This window comes from Oncorhynchus nerka, linkage group LG12 (genome assembly GCF_034236695.1).
Source record: "Oncorhynchus nerka isolate Pitt River linkage group LG12, Oner_Uvic_2.0, whole genome shotgun sequence".
Taxonomy (NCBI): Eukaryota; Metazoa; Chordata; class Actinopteri; order Salmoniformes; family Salmonidae; genus Oncorhynchus; species Oncorhynchus nerka.
Genome location: NC_088407.1, coordinates 77,263,679 through 77,286,311, shown reverse-complemented (window position 1 = coordinate 77,286,311; position 22,633 = coordinate 77,263,679). Strand labels below are relative to the sequence as shown.

Genomic DNA, 22,633 nt, shown 5'->3' with positions numbered 1-22,633 from the left:
TTGCTCTGACATGCACTGTCAACTGTGGGACCTTATATAGACAGGTGTGTGCCTCTCGGAGCTCTACGGACAATGTCTTTGACCTCATGGCTTGGTTTTTGCTCTGACATGCACTGTCAACTGTGGGGCCTTATATAGACAGGTGTGTGCCTCTCGGAGCTCTACGGACAATGTCTTTGACCTCATGACTTGGTTTTTGCTCTGACATGCACTGTCAACTGTGGGACCTTATATAGACAGGTGTGTGCCTCTCGGAGCTCTACGGAGAATGTCTTTGACCTCATGGCTTGGTTTTTGCTCTGACATGCACTGTCAACTGTGGGACCTTATATAGACAGGTGTGTGCCTCTCGGAGCTCTACGGACAATGTCTTTGACCTCATGGCTTGGTTTTTGCTCTGACATGCACTGTCAACTGTGGGACCTTATATAGACAGGTGTGTGCCTCTCGGAGCTCTACGGACAATGTCTTTGACCTCATGGCTTGGTTTTTGCTCTGACATGCACTGTCAACTGTGAGACCTTATATAGACAGGTGTGTGCCTCTCGGATCTCTACGGACAATGTCTTTGACCTCATGGCTTGGTTTTTGCTCTGACATGCACTGTCAACTGTGGGACCTTATATAGACAGGTGTGTGCCTCTCGGAGCTCTACGGAGAATGTCTTTGACCTCATGGCTTGGTTTTTGCTCTGACATGCACTGTCAACTGTGGGACCTTATATAGACAGGTGTGTGCCTCTCGGAGCTCTACGGACAATGTCTTTGACCTCATGGCTTGGTTTTTGCTCTGACATGCCCTGTCAACTGTGAGACCTTATATAGACAGGTGTGTGCCTCTCGGAGCTCTACGGACAATGTCTTTGACCTCATGGCTTGGTTTTTGCTCTGACATGCACTGTCAACTGTGGGACCTTATATAGACAGGTGTGTGCCTCTCGGAGCTCTACGGACAATGTCTTTGACCTCATGGCTTGGTTTTTGCTCTGACATGCACTGTCAACTGTGAGACCTTATATAGACAGGTGTGTGCCTCTCGGAGCTCTACGGACAATGTCTTTGACCTCATGGCTTGGTTTTGCTCTGACATGCACTGTCAACTGTGGGACCTTATATAGACAGGTGTGTGCCTCTCGGAGCTCTACGGACAATGTCTTTGACCTCATGGCTTGGTTTTTGCTCTGACATGCACTGTCAACTGTGGGACCTTATATAGACAGGTGTGTGCCTCTCGGAGCTCTACGGACAATGTCTTTGACCTCATGGCTTGGTTTTTGCTCTGACATGCATGCACTGTCAACTGTGGGACCTTATATAGACAGGTGTGTGCCTCTCGGAGCTCCACGGACAATGTCTTTGACCTCATGGCTTGGTTTTTGCTCTGACATGCACTGTCAACTGTGGGACCTTATATAGACAGGTGTGTGCCTCTCGGAGCTCTACGGAGAATGTCTTTGACCTCATGGCTTGGTTTTTGCTCTGACATGCACTGTCAACTGTGGGACCTTATATAGACAGGTGTGTGCCTCTCGGAGCTCTACGGACAATGTCTTTGACCTCATGGCTTGGTTTTTGCTCTGACATGCCCTGTCAACTGTGAGACCTTATATAGACAGGTGTGTGCCTCTCGGAGCTCTACGGACAATGTCTTTGACCTCATGGCTTGGTTTTTGCTCTGACATGCACTGTCAACTGTGGGACCTTATATAGACAGGTGTGTGCCTCTCGGAGCTCTACGGACAATGTCTTTGACCTCATGGCTTGGTTTTTGCTCTGACATGCACTGTCAACTGTGAGACCTTATATAGACAGGTGTGTGCCTCTCGGAGCTCTACGGACAATGTCTTTGACCTCATGGCTTGGTTTTTGCTCTGACATGCACTGTCAACTGTGGGACCTTATATAGACAGGTGTGTGCCTCTCGGAGCTCTACGGACAATGTCTTTGACCTCATGGCTTGGTTTTTGCTCTGACATGCACTGTCAACTGTGGGACCTTATATAGACAGGTGTGTGCCTCTCGGAGCTCTACGGACAATGTCTTTGACCTCATGGCTTGGTTTTTGCTCTGACATGCACTGTCAACTGTGGGACCTTATATAGACAGGTGTGTGCCTCTCGGAGCTCTACGGACAATGTCTTTGACCTCATGGCTTGGTTTTTGCTCTGACATGCACTGTCAACTGTGGGACCTTATATAGACAGGTGTGTGCCTCTCGGAGCTCTACGGACAATGTCTTTGACCTCATGGCTTGGTTTTTGCTCTGACATGCACTGTCAACTGTGGGGCCTTATATAGACAGGTGTGTGCCTCTCGGAGCTCTACGGACAATGTTTACATTTACATTTAAGTCATTTAGCAGACGCTCTTATCCAGAGCGACTTACAAATTGGTGCATTCACCTTATGACCTCCAGTGGAACAGTAGTGCATCTAAATCTTTTCAGGGGGAGGGGGGGTGAGAGGGATTACTTTATCCTATCCTAGGTATTCCTTAAAGAGGTGGGGTTTCAGGTGTCTCCGGAAGGTGGTGATTGACTCCGCTGTCCTGGCGTCGTGAGGGAGTTTGTTCCACCATTGGGGGGCCAGAGCAGCGAACAGTTTTGACTGGGCTGAGCGGGAACTGTACTTCCTCAGTGGTAGGGAGGCGAGCAGGCCAGAGGTGGATGAACGCAGTGCCCTTGTTTGGGTGTAGGGCCTGATCAGAGCCTGGAGGTACTGAGGTGCCGTTCCCCTCACAGCTCCGTAGGCAAGCACCATGGTCTTGTAGCGGATGCGAGCTTCAACTGGAAGCCAGTGGAGGGAGCGGAGGAGCGGGGTGACGTGAGAGAACTTGGGAAGGTTGAACACCAGACGGGCTGCGGCGTTCTGGATGAGTTGTAGGGGTTTAATGGCACAGGCAGGGAGCCCAGCCAACAGCGAGTTGCAGTAATCCAGACGGGAGATGACAAGTGCCTGGATTAGGACCTGCGCCGCTTCCTGTGTGAGGCAGGGTCGTACTCTGCGGATGTTGTAGAGCATGAACCTACAGGAACGGGCCACCGCCTTGATGTTAGTTGAGAACGACAGGGTGTTGTCCAGGATCACGCCAAGGTTCTTAGCGCTCTGGGAGGAGGACACAATGGAGTTGTCAACCGTGATGGCGAGATCATGGAACGGGCAGTCCTTCCCGGGAGGAAGAGCAGTTCCGTCTTGCCGAGGTTCAGCTTGAGGTGGTGATCCGTCATCCACACGGATATGTCTGCCAGACATGCAGAGATGCGATTCGCCACCTGGTCATCAGAAGGGGGAAAGGAGAAGATTAATTGTGTGTCGTCTGCATAGCAATGATAGGAGAGACCATGTGAGGTTATGACAGAGCCAAGTGACTTGGTGTATAGCGAGAATAGGAGAGGGCCTAGAACAGAGCCCTGGGGGACACCAGTGGTGAGAGCACGTGGTGTGGAGACGGATTCTCGCCACGCCACCTGGTAGGAGCGACCTGTCAGGTAGGACGCAATCAAGCGTGGGCCGCGCCGGAGATGCCCAACTCGGAGAGGGTGGAGAGGAGGATCTGATGGTTCACAGTATCGAAGGCAGCCGATAGGTCTAGAAGGATGAGAGCAGAGGAGAGAGAGTTAGCTTTAGCAGTGCGGAGCGCCTCCGTGATACAGAGAAGAGCAGTCTCAGTTGAATGACTAGTCTTGAAACCTGACTGATTTGGATCAAGAAGGTCATTCTGAGAGAGATAGCGGGAGAGCTGGCCAAGGACGGCACGTTCAAGAGTTTTGGAGAGAAAAGAAAGAAGGGATACTGGTCTGTAGTTGTTGACATCGGAGGGATCGAGTGTAGGTTTTTTCAGAAGGGGTGCAACTCTCGCTCTCTTGAAGACGGAAGGGACGTAGCCAGCGGTCAGGGATGAGTTGATGAGCGAGGTGAGGTAAGGGAGGAGGTCTCCGGAAATGGTCTGGAGAAGAGAGGAGGGGATAGGGTCAAGCGGGCAGGTTGTAGGGCGGCCGGCCGTCACAAGACGCGAGATTTCATCTGGAGAGAGAGGGAGAAAGAGGTCAGAGCACAGGGTAGGGCAGTGTGAGCAGAACCAGCGGTGTCGTTTGACTTAGCAAACGAGGATCGGATGTCGTCGACCTTCTTTTCAAAATGGTTGACGAAGTCATCTCTGCAGAGAGGGAGGAGGGGGGGGGGAGGAGGATTCAGGAGGGAGGAGAAGGTTGCAAGAGCTTCCTAGGGTTAGAGGCAGATGCTTGGAATTTAGAGAGGTAGAAAGTGGCTTTAGCAGCAGAGAGAGAAGAGGAAAATGTAGAGAGGAGGGAGTGAAAGGATGTCAGGTCCGCAGGGAGGCGAGTTTTCCTCCATTTCCGCTCGGCTGCCCGGAGCCCTGTTCTGTGAGCTCGCAATGAGTCGTCGAGCCACGGAGCGGGGGGGAGGACCGAGCCGGCCTGGAGGATAGGGGACATAGAGAGTCAAAGGATGCAGAAAGGGAGGAGAGGAGGGTTGAGGAGGCAGAATCAGGAGATAGGTTGGAGAAGGTTTGAGCAGAGGGAAGAGATGATAGGATGGAAGAGGAGAGAGTAGCGGGGGAGAGAGAGCGAAGGTTGGGACGGCGCGATACCATCCGAGTAGGGGCAGTGTGGGAAGTGTTGGATGAGAGCGAGAGGGAAAAGGATACAAGGTAGTGGTCGGAGACTTGGAGGGGAGTTGCAACGAGGTTAGTGGAAGAACAGCATCTAGTAAAGATGAGGTCGAGCGTATTTCCTGCCTTGTGAGTAGGGGGGGAAGGTGAGAGGGTGAGGTCAAAAGAGGAGAGGAGTGGAAATGTCTTTGACCTCATGGCTTGGTTTTTGCTCTGACATGCACTGTCAACTGTGAGACCTTATATAGACAGGTGTGTGCCTCTCGGAGCTCTACGGACAATGTCTTTGACCTCATGACTTGGTTTTTGCTCTGACATGCACTGTCAACTGTGGGACCTTATATAGACAGGTGTGTGCCTCTCGGAGCTCTACGGAGAATGTCTTTGACCTCATGGCTTGGTTTTTGCTCTGACATGCACTGTCAACTGTGGGACCTTATATAGACAGGTGTGTGCCTCTCGGAGCTCTACGGACAATGTCTTTGACCTCATGGCTTGGTTTTTGCTCTGACATGCCCTGTCAACTGTGGGACCTTATATAGACAGGTGTGTGCCTCTCGGAGCTCTACGGACAATGTCTTTGACCTCATGGCTTGGTTTTTGCTCTGACATGCACTGTCAACTGTGAGACCTTATATAGACAGGTGTGTGCCTCTCGGATCTCTACGGACAATGTCTTTGACCTCATGGCTTGGTTTTTGCTCTGACATGCACTGTCAACTGTGGGACCTTATATAGACAGGTGTGTGCCTCTCGGAGCTCTACGGAGAATGTCTTTGACCTCATGGCTTGGTTTTTGCTCTGACATGCACTGTCAACTGTGGGACCTTATATAGACAGGTGTGTGCCTCTCGGAGCTCTACGGACAATGTCTTTGACCTCATGGCTTGGTTTTTGCTCTGACATGCCCTGTCAACTGTGAGACCTTATATAGACAGGTGTGTGCCTCTCGGAGCTCTACGGACAATGTCTTTGACCTCATGGCTTGGTTTTGCTCTGACATGCACTGTCAACTGTGGGACCTTATATAGACAGGTGTGTGCCTCTCGGAGCTCTACGGACAATGTCTTTGACCTCATGGCTTGGTTTTTGCTCTGACATGCACTGTCAACTGTGAGACCTTATATAGACAGGTGTGTGCCTCTCGGAGCTCTACGGACAATGTCTTTGACCTCATGGCTTGGTTTTGCTCTGACATGCACTGTCAACTGTGGGACCTTATATAGACAGGTGTGTGCCTCTCGGAGCTCTACGGACAATGTCTTTGACCTCATGGCTTGGTTTTTGCTCTGACATGCACTGTCAACTGTGGGACCTTATATAGACAGGTGTGTGCCTCTCGGAGCTCTACGGACAATGTCTTTGACCTCATGGCTTGGTTTTGCTCTGACATGCACTGTCAACTGTGGGACCTTATATAGACAGGTGTGTGCCTCTCGGAGCTCTACGGAGAATGTCTTTGACCTCATGGCTTGGTTTTTGCTCTGACATGCACTGTCAACTGTGGGACCTTATATAGACAGGTGTGTGCCTCTCGGAGCTCTACGGACAATGTCTTTGACCTCATGGCTTGGTTTTTGCTCTGACATGCCCTGTCAACTGTGAGACCTTATATAGACAGGTGTGTGCCTCTCGGAGCTCTACGGACAATGTCTTTGACCTCATGGCTTGGTTTTTGCTCTGACATGCACTGTCAACTGTGGGACCTTATATAGACAGGTGTGTGCCTCTCGGAGCTCTACGGACAATGTCTTTGACCTCATGGCTTGGTTTTTGCTCTGACATGCACTGTCAACTGTGAGACCTTATATAGACAGGTGTGTGCCTCTCGGAGCTCTACGGACAATGTCTTTGACCTCATGGCTTGGTTTTTGCTCTGACATGCACTGTCAACTGTGGGACCTTATATAGACAGGTGTGTGCCTCTCGGAGCTCTACGGACAATGTCTTTGACCTCATGGCTTGGTTTTTGCTCTGACATGCACTGTCAACTGTGGGACCTTATATAGACAGGTGTGTGCCTCTCGGAGCTCTACGGACAATGTCTTTGACCTCATGGCTTGGTTTTTGCTCTGACATGCACTGTCAACTGTGGGACCTTATATAGACAGGTGTGTGCCTCTCGGAGCTCTACGGACAATGTCTTTGACCTCATGGCTTGGTTTTTGCTCTGACATGCACTGTCAACTGTGAGACCTTATATAGACAGGTGTGTGCCTCTCGGAGCTCTACGGACAATGTCTTTGACCTCATGGCTTGGTTTTGCTCTGACATGCACTGTCAACTGTGGGACCTTATATAGACAGGTGTGTGCCTCTCGGAGCTCTACGGACAATGTCTTTGACCTCATGGCTTGGTTTTTGCTCTGACATGCACTGTCAACTGTGGGACCTTATATAGACAGGTGTGTGCCTCTCGGAGCTCTACGGACAATGTCTTTGACCTCATGGCTTGCTTTTTGCTCTGACATGCACTGTCAACTGTGGGACCTTATATAGACAGGTGTGTGCCTCTCGGAGCTCTACGGACAATGTCTTTGACCTCATGGCTTGGTTTTTGCTCTGACATGCACTGTCAACTGTGGGACCTTATATAGACAGGTGTGTGCCTCTCGGAGCTCTACGGACAATGTCTTTGACCTCATGGCTTGGTTTTTGCTCTGACATGCACTGTCAACTGTGAGACCTTATATAGACAGGTGTGTGCCTCTCGGAGCTCTACGGACAATGTCTTTGACCTCATGGCTTGGTTTTTGCTCTGACATGCACTGTCAACTGTGAGACCTTATATAGACAGGTGTGTGCCTCTCGGAGCTCTACGGACAATGTCTTTGACCTCATGGCTTGGTTTTTGCTCTGACATGCACTGTCAACTGTGGGACCTTATATAGACAGGTGTGTGCCTCTCGGAGCTCTACGGACAATGTCTTTGACCTCATGGCTTGGTTTTTGCTCTGACATGCACTGTCAACTGTGGGACCTTATATAGACAGGTGTGTGCCTCTCGGAGCTCTACGGACAATGTCTTTGACCTCATGGCTTGGTTTTTGCTCTGACATGCACTGTCAACTGTGGGACCTTATATAGACAGGTGTGTGCCTCTCGGAGCTCTACGGACAATGTCTTTGACCTCATGGCTTGGTTTTTGCTCTGACATGCACTGTCAACTGTGAGACCTTATATAGACAGGTGTGTGCCTCTCGGAGCTCTACGGACAATGTCTTTGACCTCATGGCTTGGTTTTTGCTCTGACATGCACTGCCAACTGTGAGACCTTATATAGACAGGTGTGTGCCTCTCGGATCTCTACGGACAATGTCTTTGACCTCATGGCTTGGTTTTTGCTCTGACATGCACTGTCAACTGTGAGACCTTATATAGACAGGTGTGTGCCTCTCGGAGCTCTACGGACAATGTCTTTGACCTCATGGCTTACTTTTTGCTCTGACATGCACTGTCAACTGTGGGACCTTATATAGACAGGTGTGTGCCTCTCGGAGCTCTACGGACAATGTCTTTGACCTCATGGCTTGGTTTTTGCTCTGACATGCACTGTCAACTGTGGGACCTTATATAGACAGGTGTGTGCCTCTCGGAGCTCTACGGACAATGTCTTTGACCTCATGGCTTGCTTTTTGCTCTGACATGCACTGTCAACTGTGAGACCTTATATAGACAGGTGTGTGCCTCTCGGAGCTCTACGGACAATGTCTTTGACCTCATGGCTTGGTTTTTGCTCTGACATGCACTGTCAACTGTGAGACCTTATATAGACAGGTGTGTGCCTCTCGGAGCTCTACGGACAATGTCTTTGACCTCATGGCTTGCTTTTTGCTCTGACATGCACTGTCAACTGTGGGACCTTATATAGACAGGTGTGTGCCTCTCGGAGCTCTACGGACAATGTCTTTGACCTCATGGCTTGCTTTTTGCTCTGACATGCACTGTCAACTGTGGGACCTTATATAGACATGCACTGTCAACTGTGGGACCTTATATAGACATGCACTGTCAACTGTGGGACCTTATATAGACATGCACTGTCAACTGTGGGACCTTATATAGACAGGTGTGTGCCGATCCAAATCATATCCAACCAATTGAAATGACCACAGGTGGACTCCAATCATGTTGTTGAAACATCTCAAGGATGATCAATGGAAACAGGATGCACCTGAGCTCAATTTCAAGTCTCCATACTTATGTAAATAAGGTGTTTCTGTTTTTAAACTTTTATTAATTTGCAAAAATGTCTAAAAACCTGTTTTTGCTTTTTCATTATTGGGTATTGTGTGTAGATTGCTAAGGATTTTTTAATTTAATCCATTTTAGAATAAGTCTGTAACGTAACAAAATGTGGAAAAAGTCAAGGGGTCTTAATACTTTCCAAAGGCACTGTAAATAGCACACTACTATTATCTCCCTCTCTCTCCCTCTCTCCCTCCTTCCAGCCCAAGCCCACTAAGGGCCGTATGCGGATCCACTGTCTGGAGAACGTGGACAAGGCCCTGCAGTTCCTCAAGGAGCAGAGGGTCCACCTGGAGAATATGGGATCACACGACATCGTCGACGGCAACCACCGCCTCATCCTGGGACTCATCTGGACCATAATTCTCAGATTCCAGGTGAGTTAGGATTCTTCTTCTTCTAACTAACCACAACACAGGTTACAAAATTACCTCAATTTAAACCACCTGGTGCATGCCTGGTCCCAGATCTGTTTGTGCTTTATAGCCAACTTCTATGTCCCGGTGGCAAGACAGCACAAACTGATCTGGGATCACCAGCTTAGGTGATCTAATCACTAAAGACAACACTGGTTGGACAATGAACTAGAATTCAACATAAATCCCCTCTACCTGGAGCTGTATACAGTCTGGTTTCAGCCAACAGCCATCATTATCTGGTGTTAAAACTAAAACATCCCAAACAAAACACCATGTCTGTTTGATTCTTTTATCTGGGCTGATACAGTGATTATTTTTAACAGGCTGATACAGTGTTTATTTTTAATTTGACATTGTACTGTTATTTTTAGCTTTGCTAGTTCAAACAATATGGCCTAGTTGCTGCATTATTCACTCCATCAAGGAGGAGAGGAGAAAATAGGGAAGAGTTGACTAGCTAGCCTCTGTCTGCATCCCTACGTAGTGTCAGAACAAACGGAGGAGAAGAGAAGCAAAGTGGTGCTAAATTTAGCCTTGTCTCACAGATAGAATCCCTGTTTTAATTACTGACAGTTTGTTGGTAGTTGGTGGGAAGATGGTAACCTTGATCATTTACAGATTTAACATGGCCCGCTCTATCAATTTAACCAATGTTGCAATTAGGTACTAGATCTAGTATTAGCCTCTTTTTTAAAACCTTGTTTTAACTTGTTTTACCCTCATTACTAATAAAAATATACTCTTCATATTTCAGCCTAAAATAAGTAATAGGCAGTTTATGTCTAAACATTCTCCCATTCTAAAATATACAGTATGTACACTATACACTGCATGTTGTCACGGTTGTGTGGAGAGACGGACCAAGGTGCAGTGTGATTAAAGTTCCACATCTTTATTTACCCGAAACTTCCAAACCAAAAGAAACAAACAACGAACCGTGACATCGGAGGTGCCATATGCACTAACTCAAAACAAGATCCCACAAAACACAGGAGGGAAAAGGCTACCTAAATATGATCCCCAATTAGAGGCAACGATTACCAGATGCCTCTAATTGGGAACCATACCAAGCACACCAACATAGAAATAAATATACTAGATCACCCCCTAGTCACGCCCTGACCTACTACACCATAGAGAACCAAGGGCTCTCTATGGTCAGGGCGTGACACATGTCAAATACGCCGAACACAACAGGTGTAGACCTTACCGTGAAATACTTACTTACAAGCCCTTAACCAACAATGCAGATTTTTTTAGTAAGTAACAAAATCTTTTTTTAGGGCCTTCCTCTGACACCGCCTGTTATAGAGGTCCTGGATGGCAGGTTGCTTGGCTCCAGGGATATGCTTGGCCGTATGCACTACCCTCTGTAGCACCTTGCGGTCGTATGCCAAGAAGTTGCCATACCAAGTGGTGATGTAACCAGTCCGGATGCTCTTGATGGTGCAGCTATAGAACTTTTTGAGGATCTGAGGACCCATGTCAAATCTTCAGTGTCCTGAGGGGGACTACTGGAGAAGGAGGACCAAGCACGCCCCCATTCTTATCGACGGGGCTGTAGTGGAGCAGGTTGAGAGCTTCAAGTTCCTTGGTGTCCACATCACAAACAAACAAATAGTCGTGAAGACGGCACGACAAAACCTATCTCAGGAGACTGAAAAGATTTGTCATGGATCCTCAGATGCTCAAAAGGTTCTACAGCTGCAGCATCGAGATCATCCTGACTGGTTGCATCACTGCTTGGTATAGCAACTGCTCGGCCTCCAACCACAAGGCACTACAGAGGGTAGTGTGTACGGCCTAGTACATCACTGGGGCCAAGCTTCCTGCCATCCAGGACCTCTATACCAAGCGGTGTCAGAAGAAGGCTTTAAAAATTGTCAAAGACTCCAGCCACACTAGTCATAGACTGTTCTCTTTGCTACCGCATGGCAAGTGTTACCAGGGTGCCAAGTCTAGGTCCAAGAGGCTTCTCAACAGCTTCTACCCCCAGGCCTTAAGACTCCTGAACATCTAATCAAATGGCTATTTGCATTGCCCCCCCCCCTTTTTACACTGCTGCTACTCTCTGTTATTATCTATGTATAGTCACTTTAACAACTCTACCTACATGTACATATTACCTCAATTACCTCGACCCGCACATTGACTCTGTACCGGTACCCCCTGTATAAAGCCTCGCTATTGTTATTTTACTGCTGCTCTTTAAATATTTATTTATTTTATTTCTTATTCATATTTTTTCTAGGTCTTAATTTGATATCAAATATTTTATTTTTTAAAAGTTAATATTTGTATAAAAAAATGTTTTAGCTGCCTTGTTGGTTTAGAGCATTTCACTTCCAAGCCTGTTGTATTCGGCACATGTGACAAATACGATTTGAGTTGAATAGGCGTTGTTGTGCGCTCTTCACAACGGTCTGGGTGTCCGTCAACATGTAGGTTGTGTTATGTCTGTTTGGTCTCCACGTAAGAACTATCTAGTCTAGTGTAAATTCCAAATTCATTACTGTAGTTGACTCTCTGTCCCTCCTGTCCCTGTCCGACAGATCCAAGACATCGTGGTGGAGATGGGACAGGCAGACGGGACTCAACGGGAGAGCCGCACAGCCAAGGATGCTCTGCTACTCTGGTGCCAGATGAAGACTGCCGGGTGAGTAAAAAAAGACTAATCCAAAGCAATTTCCAAAAACTGTCAGTATTGACAGAGAAACTTGGTGGCCCATGTGACAATAGAACCCACATAAAGAAATGAGAGGCCCACACACAGAATATTGCTACTCCCCATCCCCTATATACAACACTTCAACATATAGGCCTTCAAAATTCTTTGTCAGGTCAGTAGAACCCACAGCCCTGATCTTGCCAACACCATGCTCTCACTCACTGAGACATTGGAACCACAAAAGGAACAATGATCAGGGTTTCTTGGATAAAGCCAGGTTCATTAGGGATCAGTGTATGTTATTAGTCCTGTTAGCTACTGGGATCCGTTTGGGATTGAGGCCAGTCCGTGACATTGACTCTTTGTCCGTCCTGTTTCTACAGATATCCAAACGTAAACATCACCAACTTCACCACCAGTTGGAAAGACGGAATGGCGTTCAGCGCTCTCATACACAAACACCGGTAAGAGAAGATAGAATCACATATCATCCACAATAGCTGTGCCAGAATGATGCCATTGGTTACAACCTGGTTGTAACAGAACCATATACACTATATATACAAAAGTATGTGGACACCCATTCAAATGAGTGGATTCGGCTGTTTCAGCCACACCTGTTGCTGACAGGTGTATAAAATCAAGCACACAGCTATGCAATCTCCATAGACAAAAATTGTCAGTAGAATGGCCTTACTGAAGAGCAGACTTTCAACGTAGCACCGTCATAGGATGCCACATCAAATTTCTGCCCTGCTGGAGCTGCCCTGGTCAACTGTAAGTGTTATTTTGAAGTGAAAATGTCTAGGAGCAACAACGGCTCAGCCGCGAAGTGGTAGGCCACACAAGCTCATAGAACAGGACCGCCGAGTGCTGAAGCACGTAGCGTGTAAATATAATTTGTCCTCGGTTGCAACACTCACTACCGTGTTCCAAACTGCCTCTGGAGCAAGAGCAGCACAAGAACTGTTCTCATCGGGAGCTTCATGAAATGTGTTTCAATTGCCGAGCAGCTGCACACAAGCCTAAGATCACCATGCGCAATGCCGAGCATCGACTGAAGTGGTGTAAATCTCGCTGCCATTGGACTCTGGAGCAGTAGAAAGGCGTTCTCTGGCATGATGAATCTGGCTTTACCATCTGGAGGTCCAACGGATGAATCAAACTAACTTAGTTCCAGTGAAAGAAATCTTCATGCTACAGGATACAATGACTTTGTAGACGATTCTGTGCTTCCAACTTTGTGGCAGCACTTTGGGGAAGGCCCTTTACTGTTTCAGCATGATAATGCCCCTGGGGTACAAAGTGAGATCCGTACAGAAATGGTCTGTCGAGATCAGTGGGGAAGAACTTGACTGGCCTGCACAGAGCAGGCTGAATGGCTGAACGTCTTTCCAGCCCAATTGAGCACCTTTGGGATGAATTGGAACGCAGACTGCGGACCAAGCCTAATCGCCTAAAATCAGTGCCTGACCTCTCTAATGCTCCTGTGACTGAATGGAAGCAAGTCCCCACAGCAATGTTCTCTCACTCTCTGTCTCTCTCACTCTCACTCTCTGTCTCTCTCTCTCTTTCTTTATCTCTCTCTCTCTCTCTCTCTCTCTTTTATCTCTCACTCGCTCTCTCTCGCTCTAATTCAATTGAATGGCTTTATTGGCATGGAAAACATATGTTTACATTGCCAAAACAAGTGAAATAGATAATAAACAAAAGTGAAATAAAAAAATTAAAAAATCACAGTAAACATTACAATCACAACATTTCCAAAAGAATAAAAACATTTCAAATATCATATTATATCTACATACAGTGTTGTAATGATGTGCAAATAGTTAAATTACAAAATGGAAAATAAATCAATGTAAATATAGGTTGTATTTATAATAGTGTTTCTTCTTCACTGGTTGCACTTTTCTTGGTTGCCCTTTTCAGGTCACAAGTCTTGCTGCTGTGATTGAACACTGTGGTATTTCACCCAGTATATATGGGAGTTTATAAAAATGTGATTTGTTTTCGAATCCTTTGTGGATCTGTGTAATCTGAGGGAAATATGTTTCTCTAATATGGTCATACATTTGGCAGGAGGTTAGGAAGTGCAACTCAGTTTCCACCTCATTTTGTGGGCAGTGAGCACATAGCCTGTCTTCTCTTAAGAGCCAGGTCTGACTTTAGCAGCCTTTCTCAATAGCAAGGCTATGCTCACTGAGTCTGTACGTAGTCAAAGATTTCCTTAATTTTGGGTCAATCACAGTGGTCAGATATTCTGCCGCTGTGTACTCTCTGTTTAGGGCCAAATAGCATTCTAGTTTCCTCTGTTTTAAATGGGTCAAGTAATTATCTTTTTGTTTTCTCATGATTTGGTTGAGTCTAATTGTGATGCTGTCCTGGGTCTTTGTGGGGTCTGTTTGTGTTTGTGAATTTAGCCCCAGGACCAGCTTGCTTAGGGGGCTGTTCTCCAGATTAATTTCTCTGTAGGTGACGGCTTTGTTATGGAAGGTTTGGGAATCGCTTCCTTTTAGGTGGTTGTAGAATTGAACGTCTCTTTTCTGGATGTTGATCATTAGCGGGTATCGGCCTAATTCTTCTCTGCATTCATTATTTGGTGTTTTACATAATACACCGAGGATATTTTTGCAGAATTCTGTATGCAATGTCTCAATTTGGTGTTTGTCCCATTTAAAAAAAAATCTTGGTTGGTGGGCAGACCCCAGACCTCAAAACCATGAAGGGCAATGGGTTCTATAACTGATCCTCATTGTTATGTCTCTCTCTCTCAAGGCCAGACCTGGTGGACTATAGTGGCCTGAAGAGGTCCAATCCAACCCATAACCTTCAGAATGCCTTCAATGTAGCAGAGCAGACGCTTGGAGTAGCAAAACTGTTAGACCCTGAAGGTGAGTGACAATGTGCTGTTCCCTCATCTAGAACTAAGAACCGGTTTCCTGGACCCAGATTAAGCCAAGTCATGGACTAAAAAGCATACTCAATGGAACATCTCAGTAAAAATCCTTTTCCGTCCAGAACCCTCTGTTCGGGAAACCGGCCCTTTCAGGTCTTCACGGGCTGAGCTCAAGGTGATCTTCTAGTTCTGACTGTCTGTCTGTATTACAGATGTGTTCACAGAGAACCCAGATGAGAAGTCCATCATCACATATGTTGTGGCTTTCTACCACTACTTTTCCAAGATGAAGGCATTAGCGGTGGAGGGGAAGAGAGTTGGCAAGGTGAGGATGGGATAAATAATGCTATGTGTGTGTGTGTGTGTAAATCCGTGCATGCATTGTTTCATGTGACAGTATTACACCCTAGTGTTTGAGTAACCTAACACTCTGCATCCCTCCTCTAGGTACTAGACCATGCCATAGAGACAGAGAAGATGATTGACAAGTATGAAACCCTGTCGTCAGACCTGCTGCCATGGATACAGCAGACCATCATCATCCTGAACAACCGTAAACTGGCAAACTCTCTGACCGGGGTCCAACAGCAGCTCCAATCCTTCAACTCCTACCGCATAGTGGAGAAACCACCCAAGTCAGTCAAATCAACCTGCCGTATTACTCTATGGCTCAACTAGGGTTGCACAATTCCAGAAATGTTCCCGAAAAACAAATCTAGGTTTTCCAGAAAACCTTCAGGATTCTTGTAACTTCGAAACTGGGAATTTCTTTTAAAATAAGACATTCTTGTTCTGGTTCTGACACATCGTTTATTGTTTTGTCTGTGATGTTCCAGGTTCCAGGAGAAAGGTAATCTGGAGGTGCTGCTGTTCACCATCCAGAGTCGTATGAGAGCCAACAACCAGAGAGTCTATACCCCCAAGGAGGGGGCTCTAGTGGCTGATCTCAACAGGGTAAGGAATATAAGCTTGCAGGAATACTAAAATGGGAGGTAAGTTTAATCTAGTGGGCTGGTTCAGGACTTACTTACGCTATGGGGTGTCATCAGAATGCAGGAATGGAGGAGACCGAGGCAGTAGATTGAGTACTGGGTGATTTATTCATGAAGAAAGACACAAGAATGACTGAATCTTAACAAAGCCCTACAGTAGCCGGCTGACAGTGAAATAAACTGTCCCTGTCTGTGCATCTCCTCCTCATGGACAGCATCGGATTTGCCACTTTTTGCTCTGAGATGTTACCCCACTCTTCCACCAAGGCACCTGCAAGTTCCCAGACATTTCTGGGGGGAATGGCCCTAGCCTTCACCCTCCAATCCAACAGGTCCCAGACGTGCTCAGTGGGATTGAGATCCGGGCTCTTCGCTGGCCATGGCAGAACACTGACATTCCTGTCTTGCAGGAAATCACTCACAGAACGAGCAGTATGGCTGGTGGCATTGTCATGCTGGAGGGTCATGTCATAACTGTGACCTTAATTTCCTACCGTCTGTAAGCTGTTAGGGTTCTAACGACTGTTCCACAAGTGCATGTTCATTAATTGTTTATGGTTCATTGAACAAGCATGGGAAACAGTGTTTAAACCCTTTACAATGAAGATCTGTGAAGTTATTTGGATTTTTATGAATTATCTTTGAAAGACAGCATCCTGAAAAAGGGACATTTCTTTTTTTGCTGAGTTTGTAATCAACCATGTTGTCCTCTGCAGGCCTGGGAGCATTTGGAGTGGGCGGAGCATGAGAGGGAACGTGTCCTGAGAGATGAGCTGATTCGTCAGGAGAAACTGGAGCAGATGGCCAGACGCTTCGACAGGAAGGCTTCCATGAGAGAGACCTGGCTACTGGAGAACCAGAGACTGGTGGCACAGGTAAATGTCCACTATTATACACTGGGTGGTTCGAGCCCTGAGTGCTGATTGGCTGGCAGCCATGGTATATCAGACTTAACATGTCCGCTATTATGAACTGGGTGGTTTGAGCCCTGAATGCTGATTGGCTAACAGCCGTGGTATATCAGACCGTAACATGTCCACTATTATACACTTGGTGGTTCGAGCCCTGAATGCTGATTGGCTGACAGCTGCAATTCACCTGAACATAGACAGCCCATAAAAACATAACAAAACAGACATCCACTTCATTTTGGGGCCAATTCAAAGCTGAGACAAGTGCATGCAACTTGGACCTTTGCGTAAATCATTCATTGATGACAGTGGGAGACTTGTGTGAAAACTTGCACAGATCTCAAGTCAGAATACTTACCTGCCCCAAATATTAAGATAGACATATATAACAGTCTCTTCACATCTGAAATACCTTCCACCTTCAGGACAACTTCGGCTACGACCTGCCGGCGGTAGAGGCCGCTAAGAAGAAGCACGAAGCCATCGAGACGGACATCGCTGCCTACGAGGAACGCATCCAGGGCATAGTAGCCATCTCTAAAGAGCTGGAGTCTGAGCGTTACCACGACACCAAGCGCATCGACGTACGTAAGGACAACATCCTGAGGCTGTGGGATTACCTACAGGAGCTGCTGAAAGCTCGCAGGGCACGACTGGACAAGAACCTCACCCTGCAGAGGATCTTCCAGGAGATGTTATACATCATCAACTGGATGGATGGGATGAAGGTACAGTGATAATAGTAATAATACACATAATACAATAACAATATGGCCAAAGCAACTTACAAAATGGAAGATATTGACAGTGATGCATACTGTACTTACTATACCTGGCCCCTGCTGTAATCAAACCCATAACCCTGGTGTTGCAAGCTAACCCATAACCCTGGCGTTGCAAGCTAACCCATAACCCTGGCGTTGCAAGCTAACCCATAACCCTGGTGTTGCAAGCTAACCCATAACCCTGGTGTTGCAAGCTAACCCACAACCCTGGTGTTGTAAGCTAACCCATAACCCTGGTGTTGCAATCAAACCCACAACCCTGGTGTTGCAAGCTAACCCATAACCCTGGTGTTGCAATCAAACCCACAACCCTGGTGTTGCAAGCTAACCCATAACCCTGGTGTTGCCAGCTAACCCATAACCCTGGTGTTGCCAGCTAACCCATAACCCTGGTGTTGCAAGCTAACCCATAACCCTGGTGTTGCAAGCTAACCCACAATCCTGGTGTTTCAAGCTAACCCACAACCCTGGTGTTTCAAGCTAACCAACAACCCTCGTGTTGCAAGCTAACCCACAACCCTCGTGTTGCAAGCTAACCCACAACCCTGGTGTTGCAAGCTAACCCACAACCCTGGTGTTGCAAGCTAACCCACAACACTGGTGTTGCAAGCTAACCCACGACCCTGGTGTTGCAAGCTAAACCACGACCCTGGTGTTGCAAGCTAACCCACAACCCTGGGTTTGCACGCTAACCCATAACCCTGGTGTTGCAAGCTAACTAACAACCCTGGTGTTGCAAGCTAACCCACGACCCATGTGTTGCAAGCTGACCCACAACCCTGATGTTGCAAGCTGACCCACAACCCTGGTGTTGCAAGCTAACCCACAACCCTGGTGTTGCAAGCTAACCCACAACACTGGTGTTGCAAGCTAACCAATAACCCTGGCGTTGCAAGCTAACCCACAACACTGGTGTTGCAAGCTAACCCACAACCCTGGTGTTGCAAGCTAACCCACAACCCTGGCGTTGCATGCTAACCCACTAGGTCATTGGAACCAGACACAGCATGGGCCAAGTTATGAATCTGAAAAAAAGTGTTCCACAGGGATGCTGGTCCATTTTGACTCCAATGCTTCCCACAGTTGTGTCACTTTGGCTGGATGTCCTTTGGGTGGTGGACCATTCTTGATACAGACGTGAAACTGTTGAGTGTGAAAAACTTGACACAAACCGGTGCGCCTGGCACCTACTACCATATTCAGTTTACAGGCACCTAAGTATGTTGTCTTGCCTATTCACTCTCTGAATGGCACACATACACAATTCATGTCTCAATTGTCAAGGATTAAAAATCCTTCTTCAACCTGGCTTCTCCTCTTCATCTATACTGATTAAAGTGGATTTAACTGGTCAGTATGTCATGGAAAGAGCAGGTGTTCTTAATGTTTTGTATGCTCGGTCTATTTGCATACAGTGTAGAACTGCAGAAATACATTACGATAGTTTCCCCCCTGCTCAAGCAAGCTATGCTACAACATTCCTTTGCTAGTTTTTGGCCCATCTCAATGAACTAACCTCCTTGCCACCCCACACTTCTGTGCCTGACCTCCCCCTCCACCTCTCCCCCTGACCCCTCACCCCTGACCTCTGACCCTGTGGCATGTCCCCAGGCTCGGCTGCTCTCCCCTGACTTTGGGAAGCACCTGTTGGAGGTGGATGACCTGCTCCAGAAGCATGCTCTGGTGGAGGCCGACATCACTGTGCAGGCAGAAAGAGTTCACGACTCCAACGCGGCTGCTCTCAAGTTTGCCAATAGAGATAGTAAGTGAAGTACAAGGAACAGTCCTATTCCGTCTACTGTCCCTCTCAGCTACCTGTTATGTACTCGGGCCGTACATATCATCGAACAAAAGAGGGTAACACGTTACATTCAATATTTTTTCAGTATACCTTCATGTAAAGTGTAACCCAAATATATCTTCATGTATAGAGTAACCCAAAGTCAAATCAAATCAAATGTATTTATATAGCCCTTCGTACATCAGCTGATATCTCAAAGTGCTGTACAGAAACCCAGCCTAAAACCCCAAACAGCAAGCAATGCAGGTGTAGAAGCAAAGTGTAACCCAAAATACTGTAGATCTTCATGTAAAATGTTACCAAAATATATCTTAATGTAGTGTTACCAAAATATATCTTAATATAGTGTTACCAAAATATATCTTTATGTAAAGTGTAACCCAAAATATATTTGAATGTAAAGTATAATCCAACTCTTGTGGTTAGAGTGACCGCCCTGAGATTGGAAAGTGGGGGATCCATTATCACTGCATGTCATGTTTTGACCCACTTCCCCCCTCTCTCTCCCAGGCTACAAGCCCTGTGACCCCCAGGTGATTAAGGACCGGGTGCAGCACCTGGACCTGTGTTACCAGGAGCTGTGTGCCCTTGCGGCCCAACGCCGCGCTCGCCTTGAGCAGTCCCGACGCCTCTGGAACTTCTTCTGGGAGGTAGGTAGTCGAGAGGCTGGAAAGAAGGGCTTGCAACTGGAGGGTGGTGCCCTTGAGCGAGGGACTTAACCCCTAAAGTTCTCCACTGGTGCTGCACTGCAGAGGACCATGTCCTCCAAACTCTCTCTCTCTGTGTGTGTGTGTATGTGTGTGTCTCAAGGGGTTTGGGATAAAGGAAAAATACAAACGTTAGTGTATCTGAGACAATTGACAATAAAGTATTTTATGTCTTATCTCAGATGGCCGAGCTGGAGAGCTGGATCAAGGAGAAAGAGCATATCTTCTCCTCGCTGGACTACGGCAAGGACCTGACCAGTGTGCTGGTCCTGCAGAGCAAACACAGTGCCTTCGAGAACGAGCTGGGGGCTCGCCGTGCACATCTGCAGCAGATACTGGATGAGGGTGATAAGATGATCCAGGCCAGACACTTCGGGGCACCCCAGGTCAGTTGGTAGAGGGTGCTGGGCTTAGGTTGTAGAGTGTGGCACTTGCAACGCCAGGGTCGTGGGTTTGATTCCTGCTGGTGTCCCTGTTACTTAAATGTATGCATGCAGTACTTTAAGTCGCTTTGGATAAAATTCTAAATGAAATCTATTTTATTATTGTATATATTAGGTTGGGGATTGCATGGAGGACGTGATGCGTCAGTGGCAGCAGCTGGAGGAACTGGCAGCGTTCAGAAGGCAGAACCTCCAGGACACCCAGAGGTTCTTTCAGTTCCAGGGAGAGGCTGAAGACCTGAAGGCCTGGCTGCTGGATGCCAAGAGGCAGATGACTAGTGATGACATGGGCCATGATGAGTATACCACCCAGAGGCTGCTGAAGAGACACCGAGACCTCCGTAACGATGTCGCCAGGAACGGAGCCACCATCGATGCTCTGACCAAACAGGTGAATGAATGAACTGACTGACTGACAGAATGGCTGATTGGGGATGTGTCTGAAATGGCACCCAATTCCCAGGGCAAGTAGTTTACTATGTAAGGAGTAGGGTACCATTTCGGACTCACCTTGGTTTGTTTTACTGTATTACTTAACGGTGCAGTTGCTACATCCATTTTTGGATTTAAAAGTGAATGATATGCACCCATCATTTCTTGAAGAATATAACTTATAAATGCCTCATGAGCTTAGTTCAAATATAGTACAAAATATAAGTTGGTTTTACTCCAATGTTTGTAAACAAAGTAAAAATGTAAAAAAACACTGTATAGCCTAAAACATAGTTAAAACTATAATGTTGATATCATGGATGGTCAGTACTTCCATCCACAGCTCTGTCTTTGAATTTGAGAGTGGTTACATTTCTCCAGCAATGTACGTATTCGGCAAATACACTTTTAAATACACTTGAACTTGACCAGGCGGCGGCGCTACCCGAGGAGCTGCGCAACACGCCTGACATTCAAAGACGCCTGAAGGACATCAGAGACCTGTACATGGAGCTAATGTCCCTGTGTGACCTGAGGCAGAAGAAGCTGGGTGATACCATGGCCCTCTACACAATCTTCAGTGAGACAGACTCCTGCGAGCTGTGGATGGGCCAGAAGGAGACCTGGTTGGTGGGGCTGGACGTACCGGAGAATCTAGAGGATCTGGAGGTGGTGCAGAACAGGTACAAACCACAGTTATGATACAGTATGAAGGTTGGAGAGGAGGTGGTGCAGAACAGGGCACAAAGTATGAAGTTGGAGAGGAAGTGGTGATACAGTATGAAGTTGAAGGTTTGAGAGGAAGTGGTGCAGAACAGGTACAAACCACAGTTATGATACAGTATGAAGGTTGGAGAGGAAGTGGTGCAGAACAGGTACAAACCACAGTTATGATACAGTATGAAGGTTGGAGAGGAAGTGGTGCAGAACAGGTACAAACCACAGTTATGATACAGTATGAAGGTTGGAGAGGAAGTGGTGCAGAACAGGTAAAACCACAGTTATGATACAGTATGAAGGTTGGAAAAGAAGTGGTGCAGAACAGGTACAAAGCACAGTTATGATACAGTATGAAGGTTGGAGAGGAAGTGGTGCAGAACAGGTACAAAGCACAGTTATGATACAGTATGAAGGTTGGAGAGGAAGTGGTGCAGAACAGGTACAAACCACAGTTATGATACAGTATGAAGGTTGGAGAGGAAGTGGTGCAGAACAGGTACAAACCACAGTTATGATACAGTATGAAGGTTGGAGAGGAAGTGGTGCAGAACAGGCAGAACAGTATGAAGGTTGGAAAGGAAGTGGTGCAGAAAACCACAGTTATGATACAGTATGAAGGTTGGAGAGGAAGTGGTGCAGAACAGGTACAAAGCACAGGTATGATACAGTATGAAGGTTGGAGAGGAAGTGGTGCAGAACAGGTACAAACCAATCTGCTTACATTGCAGACAAATGCACAGATTATCAGATCGTATCATATTGTTTGGGTCCCTGCAATGTTAAGCACGACTTCCACATTTGTAAAGATCTGACACCAATCATATCTGTATATTTGCTCTAATGCAGGGGTCCCCAACTGGTGGCCCCGCATGCCCGAATTTGGCCCATGTTTTCAGAGTAAAAAAATATAGATTCTTTAAATATTTGTTTTAATTGTTCGACATGTAGACTGTAAAAACACCACCAAATCAGCTCCAAGTG

General features: G+C 47.0%; 1 protein-coding gene across 2 annotated transcripts in view; it reads left to right on the top strand.

The window, feature by feature from the left end:
- The window catches only part of LOC115138732 (spectrin beta chain, erythrocytic-like), a 101,399-nt gene that overhangs the window by 34,166 nt on the left and 44,600 nt on the right, over positions 1 to 22,633 (top strand). For both annotated transcript variants that reach the window (XM_065025808.1, XM_065025807.1), the window contains exons 4-17: positions 9,079 to 9,252; positions 11,847 to 11,950; positions 12,346 to 12,426; positions 14,741 to 14,856; positions 15,074 to 15,186; positions 15,309 to 15,496; positions 15,698 to 15,815; positions 16,570 to 16,728; positions 17,190 to 17,492; positions 19,161 to 19,311; positions 19,861 to 20,000; positions 20,240 to 20,443; positions 20,616 to 20,891; positions 21,365 to 21,615. In XM_065025808.1, the coding sequence (XP_064881880.1) occupies positions 9,079 to 9,252; positions 11,847 to 11,950; positions 12,346 to 12,426; positions 14,741 to 14,856; positions 15,074 to 15,186; positions 15,309 to 15,496; positions 15,698 to 15,815; positions 16,570 to 16,728; positions 17,190 to 17,492; positions 19,161 to 19,311; positions 19,861 to 20,000; positions 20,240 to 20,443; positions 20,616 to 20,891; positions 21,365 to 21,615 (2,378 nt within the window). The remainder of the gene's footprint in view (positions 1 to 9,078; positions 9,253 to 11,846; positions 11,951 to 12,345; positions 12,427 to 14,740; positions 14,857 to 15,073; positions 15,187 to 15,308; positions 15,497 to 15,697; positions 15,816 to 16,569; positions 16,729 to 17,189; positions 17,493 to 19,160; positions 19,312 to 19,860; positions 20,001 to 20,239; positions 20,444 to 20,615; positions 20,892 to 21,364; positions 21,616 to 22,633) is intronic.